Raw genomic sequence first — 15,500 nt, 5'->3', positions numbered from 1 at the left:
AGACACAGCACACACCTCATGGCCCTCCTCCTCCTCCTCCACTGATTGTCAAACCTTTTCTATGGTAAAGGAGACTAACCAAAAAACTCCTCACAGCTGTCAAGGCTGTAGGATCTACCTCTTTAAAGCAACCAAAACCAGTGGGGATAAAGCAAACACACACCTGCTCATGTCCTTTGCATCTTCATTCTTCACAATTTTTTCTTTCCATCGCGAAGACATACACTAAACACATAAGAAAACTACTTCGACTCTAGTCAGATAGAGCATTCACAGCCACGGAAAAAGGGCCAGCCTAGGCAGGTGATGGGGTATTCATCCAACTCAGCTGCCTTCCAACAATTAACCACCTTTGTTATCAAACTTCAGCAACCATTTCCAGCTCACGCTGAGGAATACTTATACATAAAAGGGGCTGGTTTGTATTTCCACAGGAACAATAATCAATTAGACATTTGAGGTTATGACAGGCATTCTATACTGTGCTAAAGAAGCATTCCTTATGTTGTTTACAATAGCTCACTAACAAAAAATAAGGCATTTAACAGATGGCTGGCAGACATGAGCAACAAAAGCAGATAACAACCTTCTTTCTTGCTCTAAGCCATAATTCCAAGTGCTCTCAGAACAGTCACATTATCTGCATGGCCAACCCATTATCTAGTAAAAAAATATTACACCACCAGTAATACGAATATATTTCATTACACCAAATACTCGAGTTTGTTTGTATGGTGTTTTTGCATTGTATGGCACCAGTGGTTATTCAGCAACGGGACCAACAGCTTCACGTGACTTCCAAACCACGTCAAGTGTGAACTTCTATCACCAGAAATACACATCTCTCACCCCTCCGTGGCACGCTAACACCATACCGACCATGCCACTAAGGCACTCCAAATACTCAAGTGCTGTATTGTATTTTACCTTACCTTCAAGATACATCACATATGTGTACTGTATACAGGACAAAATATAACTGCCAGATAAAATTCCACTCCTGTTTTTCAGATATGTTAGTTATGAAATCACTATGTAACAAGACCACCCACAAACTCTTCATTTCCTAATCCATTCTTATGAAGGTTGGGTTGTTTTAGTTAACGTTACAAGTGCATCGCAAGTCACAATTCCTTTATTTACTGTACCTGCATATGCATTACTATACCCGCACTCTTGTAAAATTTATGTATTTTTCATCAGTTAACCTACAATAGTTGTGGAGTTTCTCTCACAAATATCAATAATCACAATCAAGTATGAATCCATCCTTCAGAGGTGGCAATCAACATGGTGGTATTGCTTCAATTCAGTGATTTTCAGTAACTCCAAATCGTATGCAGACTTTTGCATAGTTTCAAGATTTCGGTGTGTTTGCCACTCTGCACATCTTACATAAGCACCAGAATCCAATGGAATGGAATAGTATAAATTTTAGGCCAAAGACAAAGAGCTGGGACCTATGAAGTCACCGAGTATGGAAAGGAAAACTGAGAGCAAGGAGGTTTTAAAAGTGTAACAGGATGAAAACCTCATAGTTGCACTATGAAACAATTATTACTAGATGATGGAACGTAAGATGGAAGAACAAAAATATGAACAGATGTACAGTGACAGGAATGAAAGGGGTTGCAGCTAGGGACCAAAGAGATGCTACAAAGAACCTTTAGTAATCCCTACAGTGCACCACATGAAGTGCCCTGATGACACAAACTCCCTACCATGGCATTTGCACCCAAGTAAAATACAACAGCAAGTTCCTAAATCCTTGAGGGACTACAAGAATGTGCCCAACTGACAACTCCAGTGGGAAGTACATGATGCTGAAAAACTAGTATCATAATGACATTGCTAGTAAATCTCTTAAGAGATAACAGAGTATATTTTGAAAGACTACACAAAAAAAGGGTAGCAAAAATTAAAAACATACTCATTAGCCTGACTTTTTACTTTCAAATAATCAAATAGAGCCGAATATATTACACAACACAGTTATTTCACACGTAGCATAAATAAATAAAAAAAAACAGCAGGAATGTAAAATTTTCGAGATATCTTAACCAACTGACAAATAGGAAGAAGAATCTAACCAAAATTGAAAAAAAGTAATACTTAACAATTCAGCTCAATTTATTTGTACTTCGACCTTTCACAGATACAACTATGTCACTACAATTTTATTCTAGGCAGAAGGCATATTTGGGCACAGCCATGCCCATCCATAGTCCTCCACGTAAAAGAAAATAAATAACTAAAAACAAAGAGGAGGATATGGTAAAAGTCTCACTGACTAAGTCGAGACATGGATAAACAGTCTAGTCAATCATTTGCAAGACAAAATAGAATTTTAAATATAAATGTAATACAGTATTTTCCTATTAACTATGAGTTTATATACATGTCTGCAACTCACAAAGGGTACCTACAGTATGTACACGAATGGAAAACAAGGCTATTTTCCTGAGGCTCCTCACACAGATTGAGGATAAAGAAGCCATTCTCAAACAATGGCATGTTATGTACATATCTACACAATCACATCCTCAATACAATGATTTATTCACATGCCCTTATCAGATAATGTCCACTGGGATAGAGTTGGTTCCTCCAAACTTCCAACTATTAAAATCAACTGAAGTATCCACAAGCAGAAAAATGATTAGTAGATAATGGGATAAGTTTAACCATCCCATGAAACCTTATTAAAGTCATGATACAATAAAAAAAAAAATTACATTCTCTGCCGAATCAAGCACTTATCTTACAAAAACTTACCAAACAAAAAACTGTACCAGTCCCTAGCCAATAAAATTGGGGTTCGTATCACTGCAATTGACAAAACTCCTACACATAATCAAATTCATTTATTTCCAGTACTTCCTGCTTAGATTCTGCCCCAAAGTCAACACACTCGGTAGTAATAGACTCTTGCTCACAGTCACTCAAACTCACAGCACAATGTCTAATGGGACTAACATCTCCAGAAAAGGGGACTTGTTCATAAGTTTCGCCAATGGAAAAAATGCTGGATATTTCATTTGACTGGTTTCTGCTGCACTTCCTGAAGTGCGATACCAATCCCTTTGTTTTTTCTGTGACATTCAACTCCACTTCAGACTTTTTCATACTTTGGAATTCTTGAGCAGCTTCATTGACAATACTCAAGAGCTCATTCTTCTTGGCTTTGCTGTGCTCTAACATGTGCAAGAGAAGGTCAAATGGCGTCAGGAATCCTCTCCCACAGATGTCGCATATGTCGGCATCAGAAAAGAAACTGAATTTTCTCTTTCTTCCTCTCTTTCCTTTTGGTTTATTTTCAGGGTCCTCTGCAACCTTTGCAATCCCTTTCTTTTCAATCCCAGTTGATACATTTCTCCCCCTTCTTCTCACGCCAACACCTCGAGCAACAGTCTGATCTTCGAGAAGTTCGTCATCTGAAGAGGCCACTTGATTGACAAAACTTCTTGAGTCACCTGTCAGTTTTTTCACAGTAATCCCAGTTTCTTTCAAAATGAAATTGTTGACCATTTTCACACTTGCAGAGCTACTGAATTTTCCATTGACATTTTCTTTTCCTTTACCAGTTACTCCATGTTTAATCTCCATGTGCCTGTGAAGATTACTGACAAGGTAATACCCGCGACCACAAATTTCACAAAGGTGAACCATAGCATTACTAGTTCTCTCCTCTGGCTCTTCCTTAACTTTACAATTACTTATGTCATTCCAGACTTTTTCACTTTCTTCAAATGTGGTGTCTGCTTCAATAACATTCTCCTGCTTAATTTGCAGTAAAGTTTCAGTGATCTTATCCTTATCCAAAATGGCAAGACTAGACTCGTCAGCTTCATTTTCTTCATCAGACATATCGTCTTCCTTTTCCGTTTTGATCACAGGTGATGACCTTTCTGCATCCGGTTCAATTTCTGCATTGTGTTTCCTCAACATGTGTTTCTTGAGGCTTTTCCTGTGAACAAAAATCTTGCCACACTCTTCACATGGATTTTCACGACAATTCTTCCTTACGATCTCTAACAGAACATTATGAGTCTTCTCCATGTGGCGCCGCAAGCTTCTCTTCAGTATGAAGCTTTTCCCACAGAACTCACAGAACTGGAGATTATAGTCGAGGACCCTGATCTCCTTCTGCACCATACTTGCGATGGACTTTGCTTTGTCGGTGTGTGTTGACTCATGTTTCAACAGACCGCCTTCATCATAAAAGTATCGATTGCATATCTTGCAGAAGTACTTGGTCAAGTTATGAGCCTCCATATGCTTTGCGAGGCTGCCTTTTTGTGCATAGCATTTATTACACTGATGGCAAGTGTACTTCTTATTCTCAAAATGCAAAAGCATGTGCTGACTCAAAGTACTCTTCTGGGTGACCACACGACCACAAACATTGCACTGGAAGCGAGGCTTTCCATAATGATTCTCCAGATGTTTATTATACATCAATTTATGATCAAAACCGTCACCACAAACCTCGCACTTGTACTTTTTGCCCCGAAGATGTCGCTCCCTGTGTTTCTGCAGATTTGTCAACTGAGAAAATGACCTGCCACACGTATCACAACTGTATAATTTTATGCCCTTGTGGATGAGTAAATGTCGATTAAGATTACTTGCCTGATTAAACAGCCGGTGACATATATTGCATTCAAAATTTTTTACTCCACTGTGGATGGCCTGATGTCTAATGAGATTGTTCATCTGTGTGAAACCCTTCCCACAAGTAGAACATGGAAACTTCTTCTCGCCACTGTGTACAAACATGTGACGTTTGAGGTTGCCAACTTGAGTGAAGGGTTTCTTACAAATGGGACACATGTACTTCCTCTCTCCCGAGTGAACCACCATGTGACGCATCACATTGTTGATGTTCTTGAACTGCTTGCCACATTCGGCACATTCGTATTTCTTCTCGCCAGAATGCTCCTCCATGTGACGAGATATGGCGGCCAAGTCGTCGAACTGCTCGCAGCACACGCCACACTTGAACTTCTTGTCTTCTGCAAAAATCTGGTGGACTGGGTCATCTGAATTATCATCAATGTAAATACCATCGTCCTTGAAATTCTGCTCATGCTGGAACGATTCAGAATCAATGTAAATCTTCTCCTCTTTTATAACTGGCATATTGTCATTATGAGACGGTTCGGCCAAGTAGATCTGACCGTCACTGGACTCGGGCGGTTCTACTTCACAGACAGCCTCAGTCACCATGTCGTCACAATCATACTCGCATATTATCTCTGTGACGGTCATATCGTCATCCACAGATGTATAAACAATCTGGGATGTTCGAGCATTTGAATTGGACGTCATCTTGGCGGCGTTAACGTAACGGTGCAAAATAGCTTAATACAAGACCCCCACTTCTTGACTGATGTCTATAAATTCAAAAATATTACAAATTATTCTTTGGTTAAACTAACAATAACAATCAAAGAAGAAATCTACCTTGGATCAACCCAAGGTTTGATTTACACAAAATTAACTTTTCAACTATCCTTGATAATTAAGGAAAAGTGGACTCCATCTGCAGATAAAGAAGTAGTCTCAAATACGTAGTCAAGAGGACAGTCTTGAAAGGAAAAACCTGGGTCATCTTAACTAGGGGAAATTCTTGGACTTCTGTAAGATTCTGTAAACAATGATCTCTATGCTGCACCTGAAATGATTAAATTTGTGTTAAAATACAATTAACATTAATACCAGAAATTATGAAAACTAAGACAACAATTATGAAGTACAACTTACAACATTAATCTTGTCAATATATTGTCAACATTAAATATAAATGAAAGTCTACTAAAGCTAATTAACAGTAACAAAATTCTTGAACCTTGACCGAAAGAATGAGATATCTCTGGTACGAAAATATATTACGGTACTCGTATGAAAATTACATATCAGGTGTGAATCATGAAACTAAAAAAAAAAAAAAAATGGACTGGAAGAGATGACCAATTACATATAAATGGCACTTAAATATTTAGAATACCATTTGTGATACCTTTCATCAGAAAGGAACTTGGGAAGTAACATATTGTACATTAAATCCGTGCCTTGAAACCTACTTCCCCACGTGGAGGGACCAAGTATGGTGAGCCTGATCCAGTACACTGTGAATTAGACTAAATATTCCCTAACATTTAGTCTTTCTACCCAATCTGTGGCATTTAGTACCTTTAGCCTTTAACACATTCAGTTTACCTTTATTAAACTTCCCACAAGGCCTAGGAAAGACTTTGTAACAGTTACCAGTAAGATCACTCTAAATTATACATGGCCTAAGTCTGAGATGAAGACTACCAAAATTAGCCTCCTTCAAGACTATACAAGCAAGACGGATAAAACAAAAATAATGACCAACTATAATGCAGAATAAATTTCCTGGATGATCCAATAAAGTTTAACATAGTGGAAGGATGTGCATTTCATGTATACAGTACAAGGTTGAGTACTTAATAAATTTGATACAAAACTTCCTAAAGCACTTAAAATTATTGGAACTACTATGAGAACACTAAGTGTATTAATAGCTCCTATTGGAGGCTGCATGAACCTTAGCCACACGGTTATGATATACAGACACTATCCTACTTACAAACATGCAGATACAAACAAATGGGGGTCACAAATAGCGTTTACAGTGAACAGTCTGTATTCATGGATTTCTCTCTGGAACATACACCCCCATTATTCGCGGTATTTTTCTATGAGAAATATCCGTAAATTACCGGGGAGTTTTTATCAATTTCATAATATAATGCACTTTTTGTGATAAAACTATTAATAAACCAGGTATGAACATTTTTAGTGGGTTTTTCTTGAGTTTTACCCAACAAAATAGGCAGTTTTAAGTATTTTTATAGGATTTTCAACTATTCGCAGGTTCTAGCTATTTGTGGGGTGGTCTGGTACCTATCCCCCCCCCCCCCCCCCCACGAATATGTGGGGAAAATGTAGAGCGATCCCCATTGCCACCCATCAATTGAAATTTTGCTCTGCGCGCCTATTCTGTACATGCAGTACTATAAGTACAGTGTATTGTGTTTTAGAATGAAAAAACTGACAACACTGTATTGATTTTTTATCATACTGTACTTAAATAGGCATGAAGAGTACAGTAACCAACATACAAACAATTCAATACACAACAGGAATCTGGAATGTATCTCATTTGCAAGTAGGGTGGTGTCTGTATAGCAGTTAACAAAGATATGTCCTGCAGAGAAAGCCCCGAGAGATCTGCAAATCTGTCAAGCATAGGCAATGTTGCTTGTGTAACAAAAGCAATGTACAATAAATAAAACTGAAGTTCATACTAAGGAAATGTACTGTGATTCGATAAAAGATTTTGATAATGTGTAAAATGGCCAATTCTTAGGAAATTCCTGGTTAAAAATAATCCTGATACAATATTCTACAAAATATAAACCACTATTCTGCATATACTTTACCTTGAGACCAATGGATGAAAGAGGTCATGGGTAGGCTGCAATTACTCAATCAGCATGAGACTGTCTGAAGATGAGTGCAACCCCTCAGCCAAATATGAATTATGCTTTCACAATCTGACAATCTGAGGAATGGAAACATGGCATTCAATACTGAATAACTATTTGCAGGTGTTGCTGCATGATATATGTCAATACTGAATAACTATTTGCAGGTGTTGCTGCATGATATATGTATGTTATCTAAAGTTTTTAAAGGTACAGTTTTACTTTTGCATTAATCCCCATTTCAAGAACCCCCTCCAACACATCTAAGAAGACTTTGTACCAAATTCACTGACTTCAAATGAGATTCCAAAGAACAAAATCTTTTGCAAATGTACAAGGCAAAACAGGAAATCTTTCAGTCATAACATAATAAACTAAAATCTTTAAGTTAATATTTCTACAGTCAAAAGCTAATATTCTCTCTGTTCAACTCATTAATGTAACATAAATACAAGTCACTGAGCACATAATACATTAATCATTCAAAATGAACATAAGGAACAGTTCATAGCATTGATGTATTCAGTCTTAAATGTTAACCTTTTTATGTATATAGAATCCAATAATTAGGGCAACTTCAAAAACTATAACTCAGTTCAGGCTTAAAAGATACATGATAAATAATGGAAAGGTAAGAACACCAAAAATAGGACCTAACCCACATGCCCTGATACCCAAGCATCATGAAAATAAGTTACAAAAGGGGAAGAACACGAGGAACGAAAATATAAAGCAACTAATTGGGTGTTTGTTGGGAAACATTTTAAAATGCTGCCTCATTTATTTACTGTTATTTGGGTTTTATTAGGAGGTAAATTGATATGAAAATATAGAATGTTCAAGTATAGAATCCATAAGAAATGGAGCTTAGATTCACAGGAGGAATAACTTTGCCTAAATGGAGCAATGACAGTTTATGCTGAGGTCACTGTATACATGCCTATAGTATCGGAGGACTCCTTTTTCAATGGGCTCGCTACAGGGTAAAACACCAAATGGCCTGCCTCTACCATAGCACGACCACCTTCCCAAAAATCGGAAATTATGGCATTAACTTGTGACTTGGGAGAAAAAACTTACTTTGAGAGGAAAGTAGAGGTCTAGAGGTATTACTGCTTCAACAGGCACTGGCTCTTGACTTATGTCTATTCTGGTTTATGTGACGATGGATGCTGGCTCTGGACTAATGTCTATTCTGGGTTACAGGATGTGTTAAAGTACTTTTTTGAGAAGGTGGTCATGCTACGGTAGAGGCTGGCCATTCGGTATTTTACCCTATGCATGCCGCAGGATGGGAAAGGGTTAGCCACAAGAAGGGTTGCACAAACTACTTCCACAGGTTGCTGCCAGCTTGAAATCAGATCAAGGACATTTTGTTAGGGGAAACAACCACCTTGGATCCATCGTACTCAGGTGGATCAGCCTTATTCACTCGATATTTAATTGGTGAAACAAGAATACAATTACATCTTTAAGCAAACCATTCAAAAGACTGAAGTTTTGTCAACATAATGTGATATATGAAAGTGCCATACGAACTAAAATAAGCATGTGAGGTTTTTGCAAAATATGCTTTCAAGGCAGTTTTTAAATCCAATATGAAGTCATCCCCCTCTGGTCCCTTTCGTAACCGGAACTGATCCAATATCCTTCCCAACCTTCCCAGCGCTCATTTGAACAAAATTAGCATATACTATAAGTAACGTTTATTGAGTTTACTCAAGATTGAAGTTGTAATCAACACAATAAAACAACATTTTGTTGCCTATATTAGTGAAAGTATGGAACTTCTTATTCCCGGGGTCATGGTTTAAACTGAAATTCACTTTTACCCTGTAATCAGTGGTTTTATCCTTAGTGCCATCACAACTGAAACTCCACAGTACTTATTTGATTGTAATTATACATATTTTGGTCTTAATTCATCCAAATTGCACTTGAACTACGTTGAGAGTTTGTTGACAGCGAAGTTGTGGCGGGAAAAAATTTCCAGCCTTGTCATACATCTGGCTACTGAAAACCATCGCTGAGCAGACAACAGATTAGTGAATTGTTTATGACAAAACAATTTTTTTTTTTTGCTAGCACTTTTCATTGATTCAAGTCTATTACTATTTTGACTTTTTTATTTTTAATAATTGTATGCCAGAAATAAATGTAACCTTCAATGCCTGCATGCTGGGAATGGCAAAATTTCATCGTTGCCAATTTAGTGGAGCTTCACACATAATTGTTTCCATGAATTCTAGTTGTCATAGTAATGCAATAATGATAAAATTGCTCTAATATGTATATACGTATACTACAAATAGATACACTAATTTTACTTATTTCCCCGGTTTTTTGTAAGTCTTATACCCAGTTTGGAGGGTAAACATACTATACCAATTGACAACACTGATAAACAATAAGAGAGCACGAACAACACCATAGGTACTGTTCACAGCAAAACTGTTGATATTTGAGTCAGGAATCTAGTTACTTTTTCAACAACAAATATTTTCAAATTAATTTTCATGAATAGGAGGAACAACCGACTTGACTAGCGGATCCAGTTTCCACCATGTTTGAAGCCACCCTCCGAAAAAGTACTTTAACACGTCCTGACACCGGAGATGGTCATCAGTCACGAGTTGTTGGTGGTGAGAGAAGGAGCTCGAGACCTCTACTCTCCTTTCAAAGTAAGTATTTTATCCAAAGTTAGAAATTAAGGTCATATTTTAAGATTAAACAGAGTAATGAAAAGTCTAGCTCTACGCAATGTACACTACCTCCATGACGCTTTTGAAATTTTTACTTACAACTACGAATATTTAAAAGATTGACGCCATCTCGATGTTTGCAGAGTTGCTTGTGTCAATAAACTTCCCATTTCATGTGCTAAATAAGCATACCACTTCTACCCATAGACGCTGGGCCACTTTCTTCACAAAAATTGTAAACAATGACTTCCAACCACGACTTTTCCAAGGTAACTACGATTTTTGGTAGAAGAAGAAGTGTGCACTACATAATTATTTAAATAAATAGTTAAATGGCAGTATAAGGTCATGAATTGCATAAATTATCTACATATTCATGATTATTTATTAATTTGAAAATATTCGTTGCTGAAAAAGTAACTTGGTTCCTGACTCAAATATCAACAGTTTTGCTTGTGAATGGTACCTACGGCGCTCTTTGCGCTCTTCAATTGTTTATCAGTGTTGCCAATTGGTGTGTGTTTACCCTCCAAACTGGGTATAAGACTTGCACAAAACTGGGTAAATAAGTGAAATTAGCGTATCTATTTGTAGTATATGTACATATTAGAGCAATTTTATCATTATTGCATTACTATGACAACTAGAATTCATGGAAACAGTTTGTAAATGCATCGGCGTATGTGTGAAGCTCCACAAGATTGGCAACGATGAGTCATTTTGCCATAGTCTGCTCGTATCTACTTCAGGAATATCTGTAATTTTTCGGGGTTAATTTGGTTGCAAAAAAGGGATAATAGACATGAATTGAATAAACATTTTGAAGTAACAAAGTAAAGTTAAACTAAATAATGAGTAAAGTAAACAATTAAGGGGAATAAAGCTTTGCACCTCATAAATCGTGTAGTACTCGTGTGCTGCCCACAACTGTGTTTGCGGAGTGAGCACTTAGCAACCAGGAACCGCAACTTAGTTCAAGTGCAATTTTGAGTGAATTAAGACCAAAACATGTATAATTACAATCAAATAAGCACTATAGAGTTTCAGTTGTGATGGTAGTAAGGATAAAACAACCAACTACAAGGTAAAAATGAATTTCAGTTCAAACCATGACCCAGGGAATAAGAAGCTTCATACTTTCACTAATATAGGCAACAAAATGTTGTTTTATTGTGCTGATTACAACTGCAATCTTGAGTAAGATCAATAAACGTTACATATACGTATACACTTACATTGTTCAAATGAGTGCTGGGAAGGCTGGGAAAGATGGTGGCTCCGCTGTGCTTACAAACGGCACCTCACGTGGGTGCTACCATATTGGATTTCAAAACTGCCTTGAAGACATTTTATGAAGACCTCACATGCTCATTTTAGTTCATATGGCGCTTTCATATATCACATTATATTGACGAAACTTCAATCTTTTGAATAGTATGCTTAAAGATGTAATTTTATTCTTGTTTCACCGATTAAATATTAAGTGAATAAGGCTGATCCACGCGATGACGGTGGATCCACTGCAGTGTTTCCCCCTACGTAAAATATTTATGCAATTCATGACCTTAAACTAATGTTTAACTATTTATTTAAATAATTATCTAGCCCACGCTTCTTCTTCTTTCTACTGTTTCCTTGGATCCAAGGCAGATGGCGTCATTGTTTACAACTGTTGTGAAGAAAGTGTCCCAGCGTCTACGGGTACAAGTGGTGTGCGGATTTAGCACATGGAATGGAAAATTTATTGACTCAAGTGACTCCACAAACATAGAGATGGCATTAATCTCCTACACTTTTGGTGTTTTAAGCAAAAATTTCAAAAGCATCATGGAGGTATGTTTGCACTGCGCATTGCTAGACTTTCATTAACCTCTGTTTAATCTGAAAATATAACCTTAATTTCTAACTTTGGAGAAAATGCGGTAGATCTATATAGGGGGAAACACCAGCGACTACCAACCCTTATCACGGTGGACAGGTCTTATTCACTTGATATTTAAATGGTGAAACAAGAATACAATTACAACTCCAAGCATACCATTCAAAAGATTGAAGTTTTGTCAACATAATGTGATATATGAAAGCCCCATACGAACTAAAATAAGAATGCGACGCTCTTCGTAAAATATGTTTTCAAGGCAGTTTTGAAATCCAATATGGCGGCTACCGTGTGGATGTACAGGTTCTGATCAGTGACGACAACCATCTTTCCCAGCCTTCCCAGCACTCATTTGAACAATGTTAGCGTATATATGTAACATTTATTGATCTTACTCAAGATTGCAGTTGTAATCAGCACAATAAAACAACATTTTGTTGCCTATATTACTGAAAGTATGAAACTTCTTATTGCCTGGGCCATGGTTTGAACTGAATTCATTTTTACCTTGTAATCGGTGGTTTTTATCCTTACTGCCATCACAACTGAAACTCCACAGTGCTTATTTGATTGTTATTATACACATTTTGGTCTCAATTCACTCCACATTGCACTTTAAACAAGTTGCTGTTAATGGTTCTTAAGCGCGCGCACCACAAACACAGTTACGAACAGCAGATTACGAAACTGCAGTTTTATTCCCTAAATTGTTTACTTTACTCGTTATTTAGTTCAACTTTACTTTGTTATTTAAAAATTTTAATTTAATTCATGCATATTATCCCTTTTTTGCAACCAAATTACCCCGAAAAATTACAGATATTTCTAAAGTAGATACAATCCAATGTTTCTAACCTTTTCGTACATCTGGCTGCCGAAAACCATAGAGGAACGACTACGGATAAGTGGATTATATATATATATTTTTTGCTTTTTTGTTTTTGCTAGCACTTTTCATTGATTTAAGTCTATATTAGTATTTTGAATTTTTTTTAATAACCGTATGCCAGAAATAAATGTAACCTTTAATGTTTGCATGCTAAGAATGGCAAAATCATCGTTGCCACATTAGTAGAGGCTTCACACATACGCCGATTCATTATTATAAACTGTTTCCATGAATTCTAGTTGTCATAGTAATGCAATAATGATAAAATTGCTTTAATATTTATGTATATATACTTCCAATACATAGCCTAATTTCACCTATTTCAACGTTTTGTGTGTAGGGTAGGGTCAACACATACCGAATGGCAACAGAGAGAGAGGAGAGAGAGAGAGAGAGAGAGAGAGAGAGAGAGAGAGAGAGAAAAAAAGGAAGGCGAAGGAACGAAGAAGGAAAGGGGTGGCGGTGGAGGGGGGGGAGAGGGTAGGTGGAGCTTTTTACGCGTATTCATATCCATTTCTGCATAATGGAGTTTTTGTCTCTTGGTACAAGGACAAGTGTCGTTATTCTTTACGATTAGTGATTCACGATACCCTTATAAATCACGGCACTGGGTGTAATGCACTATAGCAAAATCTCGTTCTGATACGCGTGTTCGTTACAGATATAGGTATTGCCCAAAAACGTGCTTGCACTGTCGCTGAAACCCATTATAGGTATGCTGCTTGGTTGTAAATCAAGTTTTTTGTAATAAAATATTTTTTACAAGCTAGCTATTGAATAAATTTGTATTTTTCTCAATCAAAACATATGCCCCTCAATGCTAACTTTCCTCTTTTAAGGACTTTCTGGTCATTGCAAATTCGGCCCCATAATTTCTTATGGTGCAAAAACAGAGGCCCAGGGACCGAAAACGATTGCGTCACACTACGGCGATAATCCGGCAGTAAAACATCTTCATATATCCAAAAAGTAAATAATAAAGATATATATGCGCATTACGATTATAACAATTACATGAATAGCTTAGCTGATAATCTGCATGAATAACTGGTAAACTGTTTTGCAAGAAAGTTGAGTAAAGCAATTATTTACAATAGGTACGAAAGCCAAGATGTCATGACGTCATAATATATACAGGACTTAAACGAACGTTCTAATTCCAAAAAATAATTACTTAAATTTGAGTCAGAATCGAGTTACTTTTTCAATAACGAATATTTTCAAATTAATCATCATAAATATGTAAAATATTGATGTTTTACTATTTATTTAAAAAATTATCCAAGTGCACGCTTCGTCGTCGTCTTCTACCAAAACAGTTGTTTACTAACAATCAAGCTGGTAAGTTTCCGTGTACCGATTGTTGTGATGAAAGTGCCCCAGCGTCTGTGGGTGCAAGTGGTGTGCGGATTTATCACAGGAAAGGGGAAGTTTATTAACACAAGCGACTCCGTAAACATCGAGATGGCGTCAATCTTCTAAATATTTCGAGTTGTAAGTATAAAAATGTTGAACGCGTTTTGGTGAGACTTGGACTGCCGTGTACACCCTTTTCACTACCCTCTGTTTAAATCTTAAAATTTGACCTTAATTTCTAACTTTGGAGAAAATACTTACTTCGAAAGGAGAGTAGAGGTCTTTAGCTCCGTTTCTCACCAACAAGAAGTCGCGACTGATGCCCATCTCCGGTGTCAGGACGCGTTATAATGTACTTTTTTGGGGGTTGTACACATTGATCGTACACGATCCACCCCTGTACCATGCGGTTTTTTACCCTAAAACAAAAATACTTACTTCAAAAGGAGAGTAGAGGTCTCGAGATGTTGCTTTCACCACCAATGACTCACGACTGGTGACCATCTCTGGTGTCAGGACGTGTTAAACTACTTTTTTGGAGGGTGGATCAACAAGCGGCCAAGACTGGATCAGCTAGTCCATTCGGTTGTTTCCCCTACATGCCGCAGGATGAGAAAGGGTTAACCACAAGAAGGGTTATGCAAACTACCTATTTCCACAGGTTGCTGCCAGCTTGAAATCAGATCAAGGACATTTTGTTAAGAGATAAATCCTAATCCACCCTCCTCAAAACATTAATTCACCTTAGTCAAATAGGTATATAGCTAGGTACGGCACCATGCTCCGAACATGGCCCAATGTGGGCTCTGGCCCAGCCCTCTGGAATGTCCAAATGTGATAATAAGCGGTAGAAGTTGCATAACTTGGTTAAATATTTTAATTGGTTGACGAGCAGTTTCAATCTCGTCTGTCACTCGAAAGTCTCACGTAACGACGACGTAAGGCTACGTTATAACGCGGGACAACGCTATGCCACCCTTCCTTTCCTGGGGCCTTCGATCAAACCAATCGATAATAATGTTCTTCATACAGCTTCGCGATACGAAAAGATGGGCTAATTATTGAATAAATACCGTCCTGACAAGTCTGGGGACCTTAAATAACCCCGTCTAAACTTTAACAATGGTGGCATGCGAATGAAGGCGAAAGAGGCGGCA

At 37.4% G+C, this 15,500-nt stretch overlaps 1 protein-coding gene across 2 annotated transcripts in view; it reads right to left on the bottom strand.

Moving 5' to 3' along the window:
* Positions 1–1,930: 1,930 nt before the first annotated feature.
* The window catches only part of LOC135209152 (zinc finger protein 93-like), a 13,818-nt gene continuing 248 nt past the window's right edge, over positions 1,931–15,500 (bottom strand). The window contains exons 1-3 of one of the 2 annotated variants that reach the window (XM_064241814.1): positions 14,782–15,500; positions 7,473–7,594; positions 1,931–5,677 (exon numbers count right to left, since the gene is read on the bottom strand). The exon at positions 14,782–15,500 is cut by the window's right edge and continues 54 nt beyond it. In XM_064241814.1, coding sequence (XP_064097884.1) covers positions 2,845–5,331 — 2,487 coding nt within the window. In that variant the 5' untranslated portion in view covers positions 5,332–5,677; positions 7,473–7,594; positions 14,782–15,500 and the 3' untranslated portion in view covers positions 1,931–2,844. The remainder of the gene's footprint in view (positions 5,678–7,472; positions 7,595–14,781) is intronic. The other variant, XM_064241813.1, reaches the window with a different exon arrangement.

The sequence above is a fragment of the Macrobrachium nipponense genome, chromosome 37 (genome assembly GCF_015104395.2).
Source record: "Macrobrachium nipponense isolate FS-2020 chromosome 37, ASM1510439v2, whole genome shotgun sequence".
Taxonomy (NCBI): Eukaryota; Metazoa; Arthropoda; class Malacostraca; order Decapoda; family Palaemonidae; genus Macrobrachium; species Macrobrachium nipponense.
This window is presented reverse-complemented; position numbering and strand designations above follow the sequence as displayed.